Below are 22,726 nucleotides of genomic sequence, written 5' to 3' on the forward strand. Positions count from 1 at the left end.
TAAATTACCCCTTTGTCAGGGGAATTAGGAGGGTGGATGCATGGGGTTATGGGGAAAGGGCCTGGCTGGGATTGTTGTCGGTGCAGGCTCGATGGGCTGAATAGACCTCCTTCTGTACTGCGAGGATTCTATGATTCTTCAGTCACATGGACTTGAAACTGGCTGGGATTCTCCCAAAAAAATTCGAAGTTGCCAATGTGTGGGAAAATGGGAGTGAATCCCGACTTTTTTCTAAGCGTGATTTCCAGAATGAATCTCCAATACTCTGTGCAGATCGCTGGCCAGCTCTGCAACCTCCCACCACTGGCCTTCCAAACCCCCCGCCCCCTAATCACTGGCTCCCGGACCAGCCCCCATGTCCCCCACCCCCAGCCAGTCCTGATCACCCCAACCTGCAATGGGCATTGCCAGTTTTCTCCTTGGGCAGTACCAGGTTGCCAGGCTGGTACTGTCCAAGGGGCACCCCTCCCCCATCTTACCTCTGACCTCCTGGGGGGGGTGGCTCTGTTCCCTCCAGTGGGGTCAGGCCGCCTGTTCCCGTTAGTGGGGAGCAGTAGTAAGCCTCGCTGGAGGGAACCATTCCTGGCGGGGTGGGAGAGGGGAGATGCTGGTGGGCCCAGATAATTCAGTCCCAGGCTCGTTAATCATATGGAAATGTCAATTTCCATGGCATTTCCATATGATGATTGGCTCCGTGCCAATTTCCGGCACGGTGCTGATTGCGGCAAAAATCTTAGGCTGGGAGACGCACGGAGGCCACGATGTCCAACGGGAAGCCCGCAAAGCGGCCGCCGCGGATATCTCCCGGCCCGCTGCGCTACTCGAGCAGCGTAGTGGGCTGGGAGAATCGCCCTCTTTATCTCTGTTTCTCTCTCCACAGATGCTGCCAGACCTGCTGAGGTTATCCAGCATTTTCTGTTCTTTATTTCAGATTTCCAGCACCCGCAGTAGTTTGCTTTTATTTTTAGTGTTAGTTGTGTAAAACCCGATTGGGAACAGATGTCTTCTAATTGAAAGCACACAGTAAATGAGAATGTTCTGTTGATGCTCACTGCTTGCATCTGAGAAAAAAACAGGCCTGTAATTGCACTCATTTGGAGCAAAGGTTGCATCTTTCGTGGTAACTCTCGAGTGAACGCAGCTTTTCTTTAGGTTTTCGGGCGCAGATTCTCTCATCTCATCCAGTGCAAGTGATACCCAGATTTTAAAGTTCTCCTGAATTTATATGAATGTAATTTCCTTGTAGCAGCAGTGTGCTAACTGGTGGGGGAATTCATTTGTATAATAAGTCCTCACTGTGGTTGTGTTGCTGAAAAACCACGACTTTAAATGAAATTGCTTTAAGTGAGTCATTGGTTCCTGCAGGGATCAATGTTATAACTGAATCTTACTGATCAGAAAACAACAAATATTTAAACATTAGACTCTCCTAAGTTGAAATCTTTTACACCGCTAAATTCCTACGTTGGTCATTGCAGTGACTTTTAAAATAAGTTTAAAAATACAAAGGAAAAATGTCACTTTGTACTTACAGTACCTCCTGCTCACTGTGGATCCTGCTACCTGAATCTCCCACTCCTCGTCGCTGCAGATCCTTCCCCTCTTCAACCTCCAGGTTGTGGCCGCTCCCCATTCCCCAACCTCAGAGTTACAGCCACCTCTTGCCAAACCTCCCACTCCCTGACGTGCCCTCTCGCCACTTCCCTCTCCTTGACCTGCGTTCCCGCTGAAGACCCAGAACGACCCGCAGCCAGAACTCCGACGTCATGGAAAAGCAATGGCGTGGAAGTGCCAAACTGGGGCTGCTACAAATCCGTGTAGTTTGGGCGCATTTTTAAAAAAAATATATAACAGCTTTGCTCAGCACTTGTGCACCATCGGAACCCACCTTTCCACAACATCAGGGTTTTCCAACTTTGGATTGGATCAGGATCTTCAACAGGAATGCAGATCCATGAGAGGTTGGGTCAAGAAGGGTGGTCGAGGAGGGGAAGAGGCTGCAACTCGAGGGTCAGGAAGAGGAGAGACTGCTCCAAACTGGTGCCAACCGAGTCATGTAGGAAACAGCTTTGAAATGAATCTTGCGATGCTGAATGAGTTTACAGGCCCATTAACTTACTGACGTTAAAGGGAAACAGCGTTAAACAAGGACTTAACCGTATTGTGTACCAGAACTGCATCCTTTATATTTTACTTAGCAGTGAAATTCTTGTACAGTTTTGAATTGTTTAGCCATGGAGCTACTATCTTTAGTTATGCAATATACTATATGAAGTTAAACCGAACAAGTAGGTTTGCTTAAATATTTTCCATCTCATTGAATTATTTTTCTGTATTCAGTTGCTTGCAGCGGCTGTCACCTCCAAGTTAAGATGGTGTGGGTACATTCTATTTATACATTTTCAACAGAAGTGAACACACTAATGATCTAAAGGTAATGAAATACTGCAACTGAGAATATTAGAAACTGAATTTCCATTGAGACAAGGATCTAATTGAGACTGCAGATACGATTGCGTTCCTGCTGCTTTAACTGATAAAACAGTGTTAAATTATATTTTGGGCTGTATGTGGAATGGCAGAACATAATTAATATGGACCCAGATGAAGAGATCTATAGGATCCTGTTTTTCACTGATTGAAGAATGAAACTTAAGAATTTTTTCTGGTAGGGGAAATACAATATCGATTTCAGTTTTCTCAAAGGACATTGTAATCAAGAAGATCTGAGCACAGTAAGAAGTCTCACAACACCAGGTTAAAGTCCAACAGGTCTATTTGGTAGCACGAGCTTTCGGAGCGCTGCTTCTTCATCAGGCTCACCTGATGAAGGAGCAGCGCTCCAAAAGCTCGTGCTACCAAATAAACCTATTGGACTTTAACCTGGTGTTGTGAGATTTCTTACTGTGCCCATCCCAGTCCAACACCAGCATTTCCACATCATGAAGATCTGGAGTATTGAGAGAGTCATTCTTGCAACCCACTGAGCCTAATTTGCTGGCAAGCCTATGAGCACAGTGCAAATTTCACATTGCAATATTGAATTGTTTGAATTAAGTAAGTTTTTGGTAGGCCTCACAGTAAACTCTCTCTTTTTATCTTCCAGGATAATGGTAGAACACTATCCGACTTCCGATATGAAGGTAAGGCTGTTCATAGCTAAAGTTTGATTTATTAAAAAGCAACCTTTCTCAAAACTGTCGTCTTTATTTAATTTCTCCTTTTTCCTGCCCACCATTCCTCTCCTTGCCATTTGATCCATTTTTGGCCATGGTTCTATGTACATTGGGCAGCTCTGTTCATGTGTGAAAGTTGAAGGTATTCATTGAGTCTCAATTCTCTCTTTGGCCAATGTCCATTCATAAGTTGTTCAACCAGGGGTCAGAGTATCGAGATCAGAGTTTACCTTTACCACATTTCAAATTGAAATTGGCTAACTCGCCACAGCCCTCTACCTTTTTGAGGAAAAATTGTTGAAATTCTAAAACTTTAAACTAAATGTTGATTTTTGGAATTATAATGACAAGAGAAAACATCAATTTTTCCAATTTTCTGAAGTGTAGTTTTAAACTCTTGTTCAGTACGATGTTTTCAAGTAATGTTATTGTGCAATGCACTGATCAGTGCTGAAGTTGCTGCATTTACCATGAAAATTTGTGTTGAGCATGTTTTGCTTTTACCTGCGTACATTCTTAATATAGTATGGCCTGAGGCATATATCAGAACTAGTGTGTTTTGTTTCTTGCACCTAACATTTGCTTAATTCCATTGAACTTGTGGCCTAATATTTAAGAGTAGGAATGTGTGCACTCATCAGAACTTCGGGGAAATGGCATGTTTTCACAAGTGTTTTCAGACCTGGGTTTCAGGATAGAAAATGCTATCTCTGAAATGTATTCAATACCTAAAGGTTCTAGCTTTCTAGCAACCCTTATTTTATCTAGGCAGTGTTCACCCACCATAACCTTCTTTAATGGCTGTATACAGCAAGTATGAAATTGGATTTTTATTAAATCCTTTCATGGAATTTGAGTGTCACTTGCAAGATCAGCATGTGTTGCTTATCTCTACTGACCTTGAGAAAGTGGTGGTGAACTACTTTCTGCTGTCCAACTGATGTAAGTAAGCCCACAGTGCTGTTGCGCAGTTCCAGGATTTAGTCCCATCGGCAGTGAAGGAAGGGTGATGTAGTTTTAAATGAGGGTGACATGTGGCTTGGAGGGGAGCTTGCAGATGATGTTCCCATGCATTTGCATTTTCTCCTTATTTGCCGTCTAAAATTTTTATGATCTTAAACAATTCTACCAATCTCATCTTGGCCTTCACTTTAAATGTTTAACAATGATCATGAAACCATTGTCTATTGTCATAAAAACCTATCTGGTTTACTAAGGTCTGCCATCCTTACTTGGTGTGGCCTAAATGTGACTCCAGATCCACAGCAATGTTGTTGGCTCCTAACTGCCCTCTGAAATGGCCTAGCAAGCCATTCAGTTTAAGGGCAGTTGGGAACGGGCAATGAATGTGGATCCAGCCAGAAATGCCCACATCCTATGACTGAATAATGATGAATAAATTCTAGTAATCTCTTCTGTGCCCTCTGCAGAGTCTTTCCATACTTCCAGAAAAGGACACAATGCTCCAACTAGGCTGAACTAGTGTTTTATGCAGTTTTCACATAATTTTCTAGCTTATGTACACTAAGACCAAAAGACCAAGTCTTAAAAAAAACAGGGTCCCATATACTTTATTAATCTGTGCTGCCACCATCAAAGATTTGCGGACAGCTGCACCCCCAGGCTTTTCTCCCCTTGCACCCCCTTAAAAATTGTGCCATTTGGCATGTACTGTCTCCTCTCATTTTTAATACCAAAATGTATTGCATTGAATTCACCACCACGTGTTTGAAGTCTATTACTACCTCTTTACTGTTGCACTTTGGTAAGTCATGTCATCTACAAGTTTTGAAATTGTGCCCTGTCCAAATTTTTCAGTAACTAGTTTCACAACACCAGGTTAAAGTCCAACAGGTTTATTTGGTAGCACGCGCTTTCAGAATTTTTTAGGTACAGCCATAATATTGAACACACAGATGCACCATTGCAATCCCAAAAAGTCTTGACTCTTTTACACTCTGGCCAATTTTCTACCCATGCTGCTACTGTACAACCCAGACACTAGTGCAAGGAAGCCAGTGTATATTGGTGCTGGTGTTCAGCCCGGAAGAATGGGGAGTGTTCACAGCAGGAAGGGGCATCCGGTTGCAAAACCACCCATCAAATCTAAAAACAAATGATGGTTGATATAAAGGGTGATCACCCAATATTATGGCCCTATCCCAACTCCTCATGTCATACAGTACAGAAAAGGCTCTTCGGCACATCAAAATGGAACATGAGAAAAGCTGAAAGAGAAAGGAAGGAACACTTCTCTTTTGTCCATGGGTTCAATTTTGCTAACATTGTGATACTCCATCGAACACCTTTTGAAGGCTCATATACACAACATTAACTGATTCATTTATGCATTCTCTTCATTCACCTTCTCTGTTACCTCATTAAAATTTACTCAAGATAGTCATAGAAAAAGGCCCTTCAGCCCATCGCACCTGTGCCAGCCGAAACATGATTTGCCTTCATTAAGATCCACACTGGTTGTCATTCATTCCACACTTGTCCAAGTGGTAGCTAATTTTCACCTGGATTATTGTTGCTAAAAGTTTTCTGCCCTTTGATAAATTGATGGACCTTCAGTTGTCAAAAATTCTCCCTTTGTTTTGAACATGGGCATAATTTATGTAATGCTGCAAATCTCTGGTCCCACCCTGTATTTAGGAAAGTTTGGAACATTATAGCAAGCACCTGTTCGATTTGTACCCTTACTTCTCTTGACAGCCAAGGGTGCATCCAGACCAAGTGACTTATCCATTTTGAGTACTGCTATTTCTCGAATTCCTCCTCTATCTATTTTGATTTCATCCAGTAGCCCTCAACATTGAGGATCCCATTATTGGGCTGACTGTGACAATAACAGTGGTAAGCACTGCTGCCTCACAGCACCAGGGACCCAGGTTCAATTTGGGCCTTGGGTGACTGTGTGGAGTTTGCACGTTCTTCCGGGTGCTCCGGTTTCCTCCCACACTCTGAAGATGTGCGGGTTAGGTGGATTGACCATGCTAAATTGCCCCTTAGCGTCTCAAGATGTGTAGATTGGGGGATTAGCAGGGTAAATACTTGGGGTTACGGGGATAGGGCCTGGGTAAGATGCTCTTTCAAAGAATCCGTGCAGACTCGATGGAGTGAATGCCCTCCTTCTGCACTGCAGGGATTCTTTTTAAAAAAAGAAAGAAGGCGCTGGACATTGAAGTAGTTCTCAGTTGTTATCAACTGAGATTAAAGCTGACCAGCAATCAAACTTTGACACCTTCATTGAGCAAGTTCTCAGAGGAAATTCTATATTGATCAACAGAGAATGAGGTGCAGTTGGGACGACTGCTACACCGAAGTCCTGTTGATCAACATGTGGCGTGACTGCAACCATAACTAGGGTAGAACAAAAACATGGCCGGACTGCAGTTTTAAAGTCTGTGCAGTTTATAGCACTCTTCATTGCAAATAAAAACTCGCTATAAATTCCCACTAAACCAGCATAGGATGTACAGACAGGCTTTGCCCACAGGGTCTGTCCTGTTTCCTATTACACTCTACATGATGCAGGAATATTCACACTGAGTTTAACTAAAACCACACCACACGGAGGATCAGCTAATCCCCCTCCGGTTTAAAAATTTTTTTTTTTTTAAATTTTGAAATTCATTTACAATGTAGTGGCTACAGCCTTGCAATGTTGCTGAGATCAGGTAAATAAATTCCCAAAAGCATTCTAACATTTAGTTAGATGGAAAGCTGAACTGAGTCTGTACTAAATAGAAATAAGGAGCCATGGTTTCCTTCATGCTGACTGCTAATCTACATCTGTTTGAGAGGAGTTGTGTTCAGCAATCCAAGTTAGAGTTAAGGCATCTGTTTCCAAGGTGACCTGCTGGCTCACATCTACTTGAGGCAAAGGGGTCGTCTTATTTAAACCACATTTCCTTTTATTTCAGTGGCAAAGTGTATTAATTAAAACTTTTATCATAATTACTAAAATATTTCCTCATCTGTAAGAGTTTATTATATTAAATTTACATTAAAAAGTAACAAGGGAGCCTATTGTTGTTAGCAGATGAGTTATTTGGCAGCATCACAAGTTCTCCTCTTCCCATCCTTCCCCCCCACCCCCTCTCTCTCTACACACTCAAAAGTAAACTGCTTGTTTCTGAATATGTTTATGTCCAAAATCCTCCTCGAGAATTTTTATGGAGAGAATGAGGAAAGATTGGATTAAGCTAGGGCTGTTTCTTTGGAACAGAGGAAGCTGTAGGGCATACTAATTGAAGTGCATAAAATTGAGGAGTCTAGATAGACTGTATAGGTTGAGGGATCCATATCTGGGGATAAGGGGGCAGGGGGGGGGGAAGAGGATAAATGAGAGGCAAGAAGTTTAGAGGAGATTTGAGGGGAAAAAGGGTGGGTGAAATCTGCAACTCATTGCCTGAAAGGATGATCACAAAATTGCTATGGTGCAGATGAAAGTCATTCGGCCCATCGTGTCTGCACTGGCTCTCCAAATGAGCATCATAACTCAGTGCCATTCCGCTGCCTTTTCCCCGTAACCCCTGCATATTTTTCCTGTTCAAGTAATCATCTAATGCCCTCTTGAATGCTTCGATTGAACCTTGCCTCCACCACACTCCAGGCAGTGCACTCAAGGTGGAGGCAGAAATTCTCATAACATTTAAAAAGTACTTGGAAAGATACAGACCAAGAACCATGAAGTTGGATTTTGCTGGATGGCTCCCTACTGGCCATATGGACCGAATGGCCTCCGTGTGTTGTAATGATTCTCTAAGAATCATCACAAACAGCATGAGAATTGGCAGTGTGTTTGTTATTGATTGAATTATCAGTGCCAAAAAATATTGTGTCCTTTGTAATTTGCTATTTTTGTGTTTTTAAAACGGTATTCTATTTTCATTTTGTTTCTTGCTTCGGACACACTTTTAAAGTAATGGTGAGTTTAATTAGAGCTGTGATTTTTGGATCTTTGACAAACCATCACAGAAATAATTTAAGCATTTTTGAGGAGCTAACAGTTAAATATTGTTACATTTCCTCCAGATTGTTCATCCATCAGGAATCTGAAAGGGGAGCATGCAATTGATAGAGTTCAAAACTTCTGCTTCAGCCAATCTGTTCAGGATGACTTGGTTGCAGTGAGATTTCAATGGAATCCAAGCCCATTGGGTGAGTGAAGGTCTGAACTGACCCCAAGCAGTTTGGGAGTGATGTAAAATCTGGCTTAGGAATCTAATGATGCGTCAAGAATACTTTAATCAAGTGTCCTCAGAAGTTAGTAACTTGACAAATGTGAAACTCCAAGGAATCACCTGGCATAGCCTGGAATGTATTGGAGTAGTCAAATCTTGAAGCAACAAAGGGATTGTGGTGGCACAGTGGTGAGCATTGCTGCCTCAGCGCCAGGGACCCAGGCTCAATCCCCTGTCTTGTGTGGAGTTTGCACTTTCTCTCCGTGTCTGCGTGGGTTTCCTCTGGGTGCTCCATTTTCCTCCCACAGTCCGAAAGACGTGCTGGTTAGGTGCATTGGCCATGCTAAATTCTCCCTCTGTGTACCTGAACAGGCACTGGAGTGTGGCGACTAGGGGGTTTTCACAATATCTTAATTGCAGTGTTAATGTAAGCCTGCTTGTGACACTAATAAATAAACTTAAAACTCACCATACCCCTGAAAGTTCCTAAGATTTTCTGTCTTCTTTGCTGCCACCCTAAGTTCCCAAAAGTGATATAGAAAAAAAATTTGATACAGCACCTCTCTCGAGTCCATGGCAGCTAGTGGAATTTAAATTCAATTAATAAATATGGAATACAAAATTAGTCTCAGTCATGGTGATTCTGCAAAGTGTCATCAATTGTTGCAAAACCCCATTTAGATCATTAATATCCTTTAGGGAAGGGAATCTGCCATCCTTACTCAGCTTGGCCTACATGTGACTCCAGCCATACAGTAATGTGGTTGACTCTTAACTGTCCCCTACAAGGGCCAAGCAAGCCACTCAGTTGAAGGGAAATTAGGAATGGGTAACAAATGCTTTCCTTGCCAGTGATGTCCACACCCAAGAAAGAATAACGAACAAAATGTCTCATGCTATTAGTCTTTATTGCAAAGGTGCTTTTAATAAATGTCGACCGCAACCATGTTTTTGTGATCCTCAGTTCTTTGTTGGGCAATTAAGCTCAATGTCCTTTTGCTGAACGAAAAGGCCAATTGAAGATGACGTAGAAAGTAGCTGCCACGAAAGAATCATCAGTAACGTGAATGTGTTTGGGTCAATCACACCACAGGTGACATAAGGCTGTGGATTACATTATCTTTCTGAATGTCCTATAGCTTCAAAGTGTTAATGAGCAAATCCAAGGACAACCCTGTGCTGAGTGAGAATCACTGTATAAATATGCCACCTGGTATACTCAGTCAAACAGCCCAGGAAGGTTTCAACAACTCCTGATATATGGTTTGGTAGATATCCACTGGGGCATTGGTATAGAACTTGGCCTTGGTGTACCATGTCAATGGGAGGGAAGAGTACTAGCTGGAGTTTTTCTGCTGACGTCTTGGAGAATGAAAACATGTTTTAACCATTAAAACTGTTTGACAAACTGCTTGTAACATTTTTATTTCTGCTGCACTCCCACCACTCCTCTTTATCCTAGGAGGAGTTTTGACAGATATTAAAATATGTCTTGCTAAAAAATAGGGTTCCTCTGAATTTGTGGTAACAAAGCATTGTTGATTTTCTTGGAGGGGATCAAAGTGACCTGGAAAATGTGCCCCAGTGGTAGCACATTAGATGTGAACATTTTGTCTGTACAAAAGGTTGTATTTAATATTCTTATGATGAATGCATCATGTGGCTTTATTTGGAAAGGTTCCAGGGATTTCCTTGTATTGTAATATGACTATCCATTGTATGTCAAAGATTACATATGTTGTCATTTTCCATTAGCTCCTTTTCTATAAGGACGTTATAACAAAAAAGTAGCTTTCTGGATATTATGAGCTTTCTGCACTATCAAATGTCTACCCCCTCTTCTGCCCTATTTTGCAAAGCTCCACAGTGACCTCTGGTTTGTCTTGCATAGAATCACCTAGAATTTACAGCACAGAGATAATTCCACAAGCTGTTGTGTTCATGTTCCACACAAGCCTCCTCCCATTCTACCAATGTTGTTCAGTTCATGTGGTAGCAAGTTCCACATTCTAATACTCATTGGGTAAAATAAAATTTTTTCAGATTTCTTTATTATCTTTATTAGTGATTATCTTGTATTTATCACTCTTCATTTCCCCACAAATAGAAGCATCTTAAATAGAACCATATCAAAATGCTTTTGCAATTTTAACCATTTCTATTCGGTTGCCCCAGAGCCTTCTCCTTTAATAGAGAAAGTAGCCTTCACCTGTTCAATCTTTCCTAATGGTTATAACCTCTCAGTTCTGGTATCGTAGGAGCATGGGTAAGCAAATTAGTCCCTCAACCCTATTCTACCATTCAAAGCTATCATGGCTGTTCTCTGACCTAACTCCATGGCTGAGATTCTCCCCCAAAAAAACTAAGCACCCAACGGGCGGGAAAACAGGAGATTTTCCTGCTCGCTTTCTCTCCCCCCCATTTCCCCCCCCCCCCCCCCCCCCCCCCGCCTCCAATTACCACTGATCGCCCTCCCCAGTGGACCCCATCACTCTTGGCACTGCCTGTACCTGGTGGGCAGCCAGGGTGCCCCTTGGGCATTGCCAGGCTGGCATTGCCCAAGTGGCACCCCATTGCCTCCAATCTCTTAGGGGTCCTCAATGGCCTCTGTTGACAGCAGTGGGGTGAGTGCGCTTGTTTCCTGTTGATGGAGATCAGTTGTAAACCCAGCTGGTGGGGGGGGGAGGGGATCTCCCAGTAGTGGGGGAGACACTAGTGGGCCTTGAGAATACCATCCCGGGCTCGCTAATTGCATTGAAATTGAAATTTCAATATGCTACTCAGCCCCGCGCCAATTTCCGGCACGGGTCTGATTATGCAGAAAAAAAGGGCCTGGTTGCGAGTCCCGCTAGAGGCCCCTGCTGATGTCTCCCGCCCCATTACGCTACTCGAATCCCGGCCCATATATCCGCGTTTGTCTGATGTCCCTTAATGTTGTTGGGTAACAATAGTCTATCGATCTCAGATTAAGAACTGACCTAGCATCAAATACTGTTTTCCAAATTGAATTAGAAACTTCTGCCACCCATTGTGTGTATTTTTTAATTTCACTCCCTAACAGCCTGGTCTAATTTTTAGACCATGTCCCCTAATCCTAGGCTCCTGTAAATATTGTTGCACCTCTTCCAGTGCCTTTATATTATTTTTGTAACATTGAGACCAAAATTGTGCATAGTGTTCAGTTGCCCTTGCTAACTTAATATTCGGGGAGGCTTAGAAGATGATCGAGCACCTCTGGCAAGAAACCTGATTTGGTTCAATGCTATAAAAATTTGATAGCAAATGCCTTAGTAAACTAAGATGGATTAAAAAAAGGTAATTTATTGGCTTAATGCATAAGACATTTAGCTTTGGTGCAGACCCTGATGTTATACTCGCCCCACTGGCTGAAGGGTGAAGACAGTAACAGTTTTAACAACACCAGGTTAAAGTCCAACAGGTTTATTTGGTAGCAAATACCATTAGCTTTTGGAGCGCTGCTCCTTCGTCAGATGGAGTGGAAATTTGCTCTCGAACAGGGCCCTGTTTGAGAGCAAATTTCCACTCCATCTGATGAAGGAGCAGCGCTCCGAAAGCTAATGGTATTTGCTACCAAATAAACCTGTTGGACTTTAACCTGGTGTTGTTAAAACAGTTACTGTGTTTACCCCCAGTCCAACGCCGGCATCTCCACATCATGAAGGGTGAAGAACCAGAGGACACTGACACAAGGAGAAAGACACAGGAACCACATGAGAGAGATCTTTTTTTACACAGCGAGTGCTTACAATCTGGAATGCTGTGCCTGAGAGTTAGATGGAGACAGATTCAGCCATGACTTTCAAAAGGGAATTGGATGAAGCAGCTGGAGAAAATAATTGCTGGATTACAGGGAATGGTAGGGAAGTGGGACCAGCTGAGTTGCTCTTGTACAGAGCATGAGCACGACAGGCTGAATGGTATTCTTCTGTGTTGTAACCATTCTATGATTCTATTCTATTCTATCTTCTAAATGTTGAAATATTGAACTTGGTATTCTATCTCGGTGTTGGCGTGTGATGTGGACAAGTGTTCAGCATTAGAACAGCATTGCAGACTTGGGTGTCAGTTATCCTTTTTCAGTCTGGAATGGTGCATGTGATGGAGAGATCCAAGGAAAATGAAAGACAGGAGCAAATCTTTCACTTGAGTTTGCTTATGTTACTCAGAATTTGGAGAATATGGAATTTGTGAAAGGTTGTTACTGAAGTACAGTATATGGCTTCAATCAGTCTAACTAAAATAACATTGGCTCCTTCATTGAACTCCAGAAGGTCTCCGGTTTAATCCTAGTTTGCTGAGTTACCTTTCTTCCTTACGCCACACAACTACTCACATTTATACAGTGCTTTTAATGTAATAAAACACCATGTGCTTCACAGGAGCCTTACTAAATAACATTTTTACTGAAGGAGATATTAGGACAACTTGTCTGAAAAAGGAGCCGTGAAGGGGATGGAGGGGCCTAACTAGACCAACTTTTGTTCCTGAAATCCTTAAATGCAATAGAAAAGATAATGGCAGGAATTTTCCGCCCATTCTCGCCAGCGGGATTTTCCCAGCCTGCTTCAGTGAACGAAGATTTAGCTTGCTGCCAAATTCTCCATCTTCGCAGCAGCGGGAGCACGACAGGTAGAGTGGTATGAACGGGCAGTACGATCAGCGCCCAGTGTTTTCGGAAAGGGTGTCAACACAGACATGGTTTGTAGTGATTTCAGGGCTCGGAGGAACAAAAGCACTGCAGTTTCGCAATAAAACAACCTAGCTGTAAGGGTCCCATCTATACGTCATAACTTATAAAAAGATCGAACTTCAAAGCAGGCTTTTGCAATTTATGTTAATGACAGCTAACGATGATTTGAAAGCAGGAATATAACCAACTTTTCAATAAATAAAGCTGATATAAAATGGTGTGGTCTTCCATCGCTTAATTATCAGTAATGATGCTTCTGGTTCAATCGGTCCAAGAGCCATCACAGCAAAGAACAAGGCCATTCAGCCTATCCAGTCCATGACAGTTTTTTGTATAGCAATTTAGTTATACCCATTCTCCTGCTCTATCCTCGTGACCTTGCATGTTTATTTCCCTCAAGTGTCTATTATTGTGATCTGGGTAGAGCCAGTGATGTGTTTTTCCAAATCTGAAGCCCAGGTATTTACTAAAATAATGAAGCTGCAAGGTTCACTATTTAAATCAAAAGAATTTTATTGCACAAAAATCAAAGAACGTGAATGCTAATAACGATCTTACATAGTCAATTACATTAAGGACGAAAGGACAATGAACAAGGCTCTAAATAAAATGTCTTGGCTCCACTTGCCCCCTGCACCCATTTGACTTGTATCCCAAAAATTCAAGGCAGATTCTTATCAAAAATTGAGGATTAGCCACTTGGTCTGAGTACAGCTTCAAAGATGTGTATGCAGAATGAGATTTATTGGGCCTTCCGTTTACTTCTGGAAAGATTGTCACTTTAAATCTCCAACTGTCCTACAGTTGCAGACTCCTCTTTTAACAGGGACATTTGTAGCATCACTTTGGAGGAAATAATAACAAATGGGATTACTATCAATGGAAACAAATTAAAACATGCTACCGTGCAACGGGACCTGGGGATCCTTGTGCATGAGACGCAAAAGCCCAGTCTGCAGGTACAACAGGTGATCAAGAAGGCAAATGGGATGTTGGCCTATATTGCGAGGGGGATAGAATATAAAAGCAGGGATGTCTTGATGCACCTGTACAGGGCATTGGTGAGGCCGCAGCTGGAATACTGTGTGCAGTATTGGTCCCCTTATATGAGGAAGGATATATTGGCATTGGAGGGAGTGCAGAGAAGGTTCACCAGGTTGATACCGGAGATGAGGGGTTTGGATTATGAGGAGAGGCTGAGGAGATTGGGTTTGTACTCGTTGGAGTTTAGAAGGATGAGGGGGGATCTTATGGAGACTTATAAGATAATGCGGGGGCTGGATAGGGTGGAGGCGGAGAGATTCTTTCCACTTAGTAAGGAAGTTAAAACTAGAGGACACAGCCTCAAAATAAAGGAGGGTCGGTTTAAGACAGAGTTGAGGAGGAACTTCTTCTCCCAGAGGGTGGTGAATCTCTGGAATTCTCTGCCCAATGAGGTGGTGGAGGCTACCTCGCTGAATATGTTTAAAGCGCGGATGGATGGATTCCTGATCGGTAAGGGAATTAAGGGTTATGGGGATCAGGCGGGTAAGTGGTACTGATCCACGTCAGATCAGCCATGATCTTATTGAATGGCGGGGCAGGCTCGAGGGGCTAGATGGCCTACTCCTGCTCCTATTTCTTATGTTCTTATGTTCTTATTATCATAAGTGTAGCTATCTCAGGTCAGAACACTCTGCTTCTAATAATCTTTAACACACACATCCGTTAACAAGAGTTTTAAACTCTATTGAATCTTCCCTCAATCTCTGTTGCTGCAAGGAAAACAACCCCAGCTTCTCTAATCTAACCTTGTAACTGAATTCTCTCACTCTCTCACCTTGCCCCACTCTGGTTAAAAAAAATGCTCTGCACCCTTTCAAAACCTTCAAGTCCTTCCTAGTTGTGGTGATCAAGACTGGTGTACCTTCTAAAATGAATATTGTTAATTTAGCTCTCATCATAGAATCCTACAGTGCAGAAGGAGGCCATTCGACCCATCGAGTCTGCACCGCCAACAATCCCACCCAAGCCCTATCCCTATCCCTGTAATCCCACCTATTTACCCCGCTAATCCCTCTAACCTGTGCATCCTGGGACACTAAGGGGTAATTTAACATGGCCAATGCACCTAACCTGCATATCTTTGGACTATGGGAGGAAACCCAGGGATCCAGAGGAAGCCCACGCAGACACGGGGAGAACGTGCAAACTCCACACAGACCCCAAGCCGGGAATCGAACCCAGGTCCCTGCAGCAAGGCTGCCCCCAGTGCATTCATAGAATTATTTTATTAAAATTTAAGGTTATTTAAGTGCATTGAGCTTTTGTTCCAAATACAGTTGTTTCACTGAACTGCAGTTCTGTTTTCCCTTTAAAGAAAAATAAAGTATAAGATATTTGTTTTGTGGCCTTTTAACTGAATAATGTGGAACAAGTCTACTTTGGTTCATTCGATGTTGTAATACTGGACTTGGTAATGTGATGCCTAACAAAAACACAGCAAAACCCGTAAGCGATAAATGAGACAATGTTCAGGCATGCACCTTTGACATTGATCCTTTTGGCTTTGGGAAGCTGGAATGCAGCTGAGCCCTCCAGGTGATAACAGCTCCAAAATCTTCCCTTTGTCGTTTGCACGCCATTACAAGTGAGGTTCTATATAGCGGAGCATGCAAAACTAGTCTGGCAGCTTTGGAACCTCCCCCGTGCTGTTGAGATAGGATCTATTGGAGACCGTGTGGGATTACCTGAGTTTGAATGAAACGTCTTTCAGGCCTCTGTTTGGAATATGAACCAATTGGAATGTCTTCACTAAAGCTGAAGGTAGAATATCATTAAAAATACTACAAATAAAAGGTCTTTGTTTACAAGAGGCCATCATGAAACAGACATTTAAAAACAAAAGTACAAACTGAAAATTATTTGGAATACACCTGTCATTTCGCCTGTTTGGGTATGCTGAAGGAGAACTTAGCATAGCCAATGCACCTAACCAGCATGTCTTTTGGACTGTGGGAGGAAACAGGAGCACCTGGAGGAAACCCATGCAGACATGGGGAGAACGTGCAGACTCTACACAGACAGTGACCCAAGCTGGGAATTGAACCCAGGTCCCTAACACTGAGAGGCAGCAATGCTAACCACTGTGCCACCATGCCAATTTATAACTTAAATATAACTTGACATACGTTTATTCTTGGGCAGCTTACTGTAAGCAAAGATTTGATTGTCTAGGTAACTACTGGATTGTCTTTTTAAAAAAAAAATCTATTTCCTCATGTGAAAGAATGATAAAGTTTTTGTGATAGTTTAAGTACTTGTGTCCTATTACCTGTATTGGTCATAAGTGTTAGTTTCTCTTTATCCTGTTGCCTGGGCCCTCCAGTGTAATTCAGACTGAACACATCTACCTCTGCTGTATTAAGTAGAATGGTGCAATGAATGTAGGTGCAGAACAATGACTACATTGAAAGAGGATGGACAGACTTTTCAACTGAAATAACTCATTTCTAAGGTACAGCATTAAAACTGAAGTAAAATTCTAGCTCTGAAAGCACAGCAAAGAGTTACTGATGTGATTTTCCATGAGCAATGTTGACCATTATTTGCTATTTTGACCTCTGTATTTGGAACTTGATTTTTGCCAGATCTAAGATCAATTTAAAAGGGAGTTCCATTGAAACTGTATGTTGCAAGGAACGGAGCAAACGAAACAGCAGAGCAAGTGGAAACAGAAACAAACATTCAAATGTTACACACACACCCATTTTTGGATTAACATTTTCTAAGCAGATCCACCTGTGGAACAAACATCAGATGTTGGTGTTTTCCTCGTTTAGGTGATTATGTGTAACACGCATTAATGAAATATCAAAAGCTTATTTTGTTCTTTCCACTATATTTTTGTGCACAAGCTGTGCAAAATCTGAGGCATTTGACTTTACAATAACATTTACTTGTGAATACTTCCTGAAGACAGTTTGCCTATTTTATAAATAAATTGTACAGCCTTCTCTGCCAATACCTTCCACTGGTGGGATTTGGACATCTTGCTCACACATCCAGTTATTAAAATGGTTTCTGTCCTTGTACCTGCAAAGAAATGTCAATTTATTTACCTATGCACCGTTTCTTTGTACGCTGTGCATTTATATATATATATATATTTTTTTATATTGGAATTTTTCCTTAGGTATTGAATATATCAGAGGCTTCAGAATAACGCTTCAAGAAGCTAAAACAGTTGGGGCTGAAAAAATATGTCAGGCATTGGTTTTGGAAGAAGGAAAACGACTCAAATATTTCAATAAAACGCTTGTAAGTAAACTGACCTTTACTGCAATTTAGAACAAATGCTCTCAGACCTTTGAACCTGACATTTATCTGTTGCTTTAAAATTTTTCAGTAAACAGGCTGATTGCATCTGATTAGTTTTTAATGGTTCCCAACTGTGATTCATCTTGCAAATTGACTCAACATTTGCTGCTGGACTGAGAGTTTGTAGATAAATGTTATATTGTCTTCTAAATAAAGATTTGAAAGGTTTATAACTGTCTTTTGAATCCTGAGACCGGATAAAGGTCTTGAAAATATACCCAGCTATTTGTTTCTATCGATTCTATTTTTCATGTACATGCTGATTCTCTGCAACACCATCTGAAGATGCATTGTTAGTTTTCACATGTATGCCCCCCCCCCCCCCCCCCCCCCCACTCGCTTTATGTCACCAACACGACTCTCGACTCCTCCACTGTTGCTGAATTAGCATTCTGCTTGCCTGATATCCAATCATAGCAGAAACTTCCTCCAATTTAAGTATTGGAAAGACTGAAGCCATTATTTCTCACCTGTCTCAGCTCATCTGCTGTTGAAACCTCATTCATCCCTTTGTTGCTTCAAGATTTGACTATTCCAATACATTCCAGATGGTCTCCCACATTCTATGCTCTGCACACTTTGAGGCCACTCATAGTTCTGTTGCCCTTGTCTTAACTCAAAGCAAGTCCCGTTTGCCTATCAGCCCTGTGTCATTGACCTACATTGGCTCCTGGTCAAGCAACATCTTGACTTCAAAACTCTTATCTTTGTTTCATCACTCTATGGTCTCACCGCCATCCTGTCCACCCACCCTGATCCCTGTAATGACTGCAGTCTCATAGCCCATTGAGATATCTGCACTCAAATGAGCATCCACAATTTTAATAGCTGCACACCATCATTGGCCATGCTTTCAGTTACCACAGCCCCAAACTCTGGAATACCCTCCTTACACCGCAGCACAGTGGTGAGCACTGCTGCCTCACAGCGCCAGGGACCCGGGTTTGATTGCCGGCTTGGGTGGGTAAAAAAAACCAATGTTTACCAGCATAAAAAGCTGTGCAATTAAAAGTACGTACAAATAAGGAGCAGCAAGTCCCTCAAACCTGCTCTGCCTTTTAATAAAAGGCACGGGTTGGCACAGTGGTGAACACTGCTGCCTCACACCGCCAGGGACCCGGGTTTATTTCCCAGCTTGGGTCACTGTCTGTGCGGAGTCTGCACGTTCTCCCCGTGTCTGCGTGGGTTTCCTCCGGGTGCTCTGGTTTCCTCCCACAGTCCAAAGACGTGCTAGTTAAGTGCATTGGCCATGCTAAATTCTCCCTCAGTGTACCCGAACAGGTGCCGAGTGTGGCGACTAGGGGATTTTCACAGTAACATCATTGCACAAGTCTACTTGTGATACTAATAAATAAACACTTCAACTCTCTACTTCATATCCCTTCTTTAAGGCAATCCTTTATTCAAATTTTTGGTCATCTGACTTTATCTATATGTGGCTCAGCTGTAATGCTTTGTCTTTAATGGTTCTTAAGAGCAACTTGTGACATTCATTGTTATAAGAACTATATTAGCTTACGTTGTTTAATCTGGCATCTATATCCGTGCCTCAGCATAGCGGTTATGTTATTGGATTAATAATCCAGAGTCTTGGACTAATAATCTGGTTATACAAGTTCAAATCATGGTGTTTTAAAAATTGTATTTATTTATTTTTCTTAATGCACTTGGGCATCACTGGCAAGGCGAACATTTGTTGCCCATCGCTAATTGCCCTAAGAGCAGTGAAGAGCGTTGCTCTGATTCTGGAGTCACATGTAGGCCAGAGCAGGTAATAACGGCAGATATTAGTGAATGATATAAGTCTTTATAAGAGCAAAATACTGCTGATGCTGGAATTTGAAATAAAAACAGAAAATGTTGGAAAAACTCAGCTGGTTTGGCAGCACCTGTGAGAGAGAAAATAAGAGTTAATATTTCAAGTCCGTATAACTCTTCAGAGCTCTGAAGAGGTCATATGGACTCAAAATGTTAACTCTTAATTCTCTCTCCACAGGTGCTGCCAGGCCTGCTGAGATAGGTTTTAAGAATCCCCACAGTGCCGAAGGAGACCATTCAGCCATCATGCCTGCACCGGCTCTCTGACAGAGCATCCCATCCAAGCCCTATCCCTGTAACACCACATATTTACCCTGCTAATTCCCCTAACCTACACATCTTGAGATGCTAAGAGACAATCTAGCATGGCCAATCCACCTAACCTGCACATCTTTGTTTAGACTGTGGGAGGAAACCAGAGCACCCAGAGGAAACCCACGCAGACACGGGGAAAACGTGCAAACTCCACACAGTGGTCTAAGGTCGGAATTGAACACAGATCCCTGTTGCTGCGAGGCAGCAGTGCTAACCACTGTGCTACCGTGCTGCCCTCATGACCACGATCAATGATAGTTCATGGTTACCATTACTGAGACGAGTATACAATTTCAGAATTTTTTTAAGCTGCCATGGTGGGATTTGAACCCATATCCCTAGAGCCTTAGGCTGAATCTCTAGGTTATTAGTCCAGTGACATTACCACATCATCTCATCTCCCTCTTAAACATATTTTGATAAGCGAGTTTCAGTAATAGTGAACAAGATGCTATCGTTTGTCATTGAAAACCCAACTGATTTACTAATGACCTTTCATGGAAGGAAACCTGTTGTCCTTACTTGGTCTGGCCTATAGGTGACTCTAGACCCTCAATAATTTTTTTTGCTGCTCTCTGAAATGGCCAAGCAAGCCACGTAGTTAATTTAAAGCCATATATAAAAGCACAGTATCAATGCAGACATTGAATTTGAACCTATCTAAAGCACACCCAACCCAGTAAAGTCAGCCCCTCAAAATATCTGTGGACCTGTGCCAAATTTGGGAGTTGTGTCCCCCACACATTCTCACAGAAACATGTTAACCAACATCCCAGATTCCTCCTCCACTACAGTTAGATGGAATCAAAGAATCCCTGCAGTGCAGAAGGAGGCCATTTGGCCCATCGAGTCTGCACTGACCACAATTCCACCCAGGCCCTATCCCCATAACCCCACGCAACCACCCTGCTGGTCCCTCTGACAGGAAGGGGCAATTTAGCATGGCCAATCAACCCAACTTCCATATCTTTGGAGTGTGGGAGGAACCCGAACGAAACCCACGCAGACACCAGGAGGATGTGCAAACTCCACACCACACAGACAGTGAATCGAGGTTGTAATTGAACCTGGATCGATCTCTGGTGCTGTGAGGCAGCAGTGATAACCACCGTGCCAGTGGTGTACTTTTGGGAGGGAATGCTCAGTATCGGCTCAAGACTGGTTTCCTCCCGCAGTCCAAAGGTGTGCGGGTTAGGTGGATTGGCCATGCTAAATTGCCCATTAGTGTCAGGGGAACTAGCTAGGGTAAATGCATGGGGTTATGAGGATAGGGCCTAGGTGGGATTGTTGTCGGTGCAGACTCGGATGGGCTGAATGGTCTCCTTCTGCCCTTAGGATTTTATGATTCTATTCCTCACAGAAGCACTCCCTGCCAAGTTACCATCCTGACTTGGACATCACCTTTCCCCATCTCCACTGAGTCAAAGTCCTAGAGCTTCCTACTGCGGGAGTACTGTCGCCACATGCACTGCAGCATTTTAAGATGGTAGTTCTGCACCACATTCTCATGGGAAATTAGGTATGGGCAATAAATGCCAGCCTTGTCAGTGATGCTCACGTGGATAAATAAAAAGGATATTAAAAATCTCCCTCTTTCAATGTTGTGTAGGAATTTAATTTAGTTGGGATTAATTTTTATTCCAGCAGTAGCCGACATCAATTGTTGTTGTGCTCCAAGATCTTATAGACGCTGTTCAAACACAGAAGGATCACCAATTGTGAAGTTTATGCAGCAGATTTATTGTGAAATCAACTGTATATTAATCAGAGGGCACGCCTAGAGATTCGTAAGGAGGTTTCGGGAAATCTAAAATTAAAATTAAAAAAATACTGCAAAATACAGCAGCTTACTTGGTGGATGAAACCCATTCACTGACTCCTTGATAAGTGAAGATTGCATAAAACTTTCAATAGATAGAAATACTTGTTAATTTATCATACTTTGCTTAAAAATCAAATAGTGTATCCATGCACTGCTAAATTTCTCTTTTTGCCAAATCTATTAATGAAAATTTGCAATAAAAGTTTAAATGTAACCCATTATGAGTGAATCTGATGGACTCGGGAAGTAATGCCTGCAGAAAAGCACTGGGTTTTTTATGGGGTGTGGGCATTGCTGGCTATGCTCGCATTTGTTGCCCTCTTCTAATTGCCCTTGAGAAGGTGATGGGCTGCTGCAATCCAGGAGGTGTGGGTATGCTTGGTGCTGTTCAGAAGGAAGTTCCAGGATTTTGACCCAGTGATAGTGGAGGAATAGTAATATTCCAAGTCTGGATGGTGTGTGGCTTGGAGGGGAACTTTGCAGTTAATGATATTCCAAATCATCTACTGCACTTGACCTTCTATGTGACAGAGTTTGAGAGTTTGGAAGGAGCTGTCTTAAGGAGCCTTGGTGAGTTGCTGCAATGCATCCTGTGTACAGGCAGTGTGTGTCGGTGGTGGAAGGAGTGAATATTTAAGGTGGTGTGTGGCATGCCAATCAATCAAACGAGTTGCTTTGTTCTGGACGGTGGTGTCAAGCTTCTTGAGTGTTGGAGTTGCATTCATCCAGACAGGTAGGGAATATTCCATCACACTCCTGAGATGTGCCTGGTAAATGGTGGACAGGCTTTGGGGAGTCAGGGATTGAGTTATTCTGCTCCCATTGCTGTTCCTGCCCAAATCCTGTTCCTATTTTAAGTGAATCTGGCTGCTGCATAGCATACATGGAAACTCTTCCTGCAGGGACAAAGAGCGTCGGGTTAGAGTGGAGTGGAAAGAAACATGTTAGTATGAACTGGTGAAGGTGGGGAGTTGTGTATTTGTACATGTGTAGAAGTCATAGAAATCATAGAAACCCTACAGTGCAGAAGGAGGCCATTCGGCCCATCGAGTCTGCACCGACCACAATCCCACCCAGGCCCTACCCCCACATATTTACCCGCTAATCCCTCTGACCTACGCATCCCAGGACTCTAAGGGGCAATTTTTAACCTGGCCAATCAACCTAACCCGCACATCTTTGGACTGTGGGAGGAAACCGGAGCACCCGGCGGAAACCCACGCAGACACGAGGAGAATGTGAAAACTCCACACAGACAGTGACCCGAGCCGGGAATCGAACCCAGGACCCTGGAGCTGTGAAGCAGCAGTGCTAACCACTGTGTAGAATGGGT

The 22,726-nt window shown here is 42.7% G+C and overlaps 1 protein-coding gene across 2 annotated transcripts in view; it reads left to right on the forward strand.

The window, feature by feature from the left end:
• The window catches only part of il17rd (interleukin 17 receptor D), an 83,446-nt gene that overhangs the window by 24,593 nt on the left and 36,127 nt on the right, over window positions 1–22,726 (forward strand). For both annotated transcript variants that reach the window (XM_078209599.1, XM_078209600.1), the window contains exons 2-4: window positions 3,107–3,143; window positions 8,220–8,345; window positions 17,254–17,378. In XM_078209599.1, the coding sequence (XP_078065725.1) occupies window positions 3,107–3,143; window positions 8,220–8,345; window positions 17,254–17,378 (288 nt within the window). The remainder of the gene's footprint in view (window positions 1–3,106; window positions 3,144–8,219; window positions 8,346–17,253; window positions 17,379–22,726) is intronic.

The sequence above is a fragment of the Mustelus asterias genome, chromosome 3 (genome assembly GCF_964213995.1).
Source record: "Mustelus asterias chromosome 3, sMusAst1.hap1.1, whole genome shotgun sequence".
Taxonomy (NCBI): domain Eukaryota; kingdom Metazoa; phylum Chordata; class Chondrichthyes; order Carcharhiniformes; family Triakidae; genus Mustelus; species Mustelus asterias.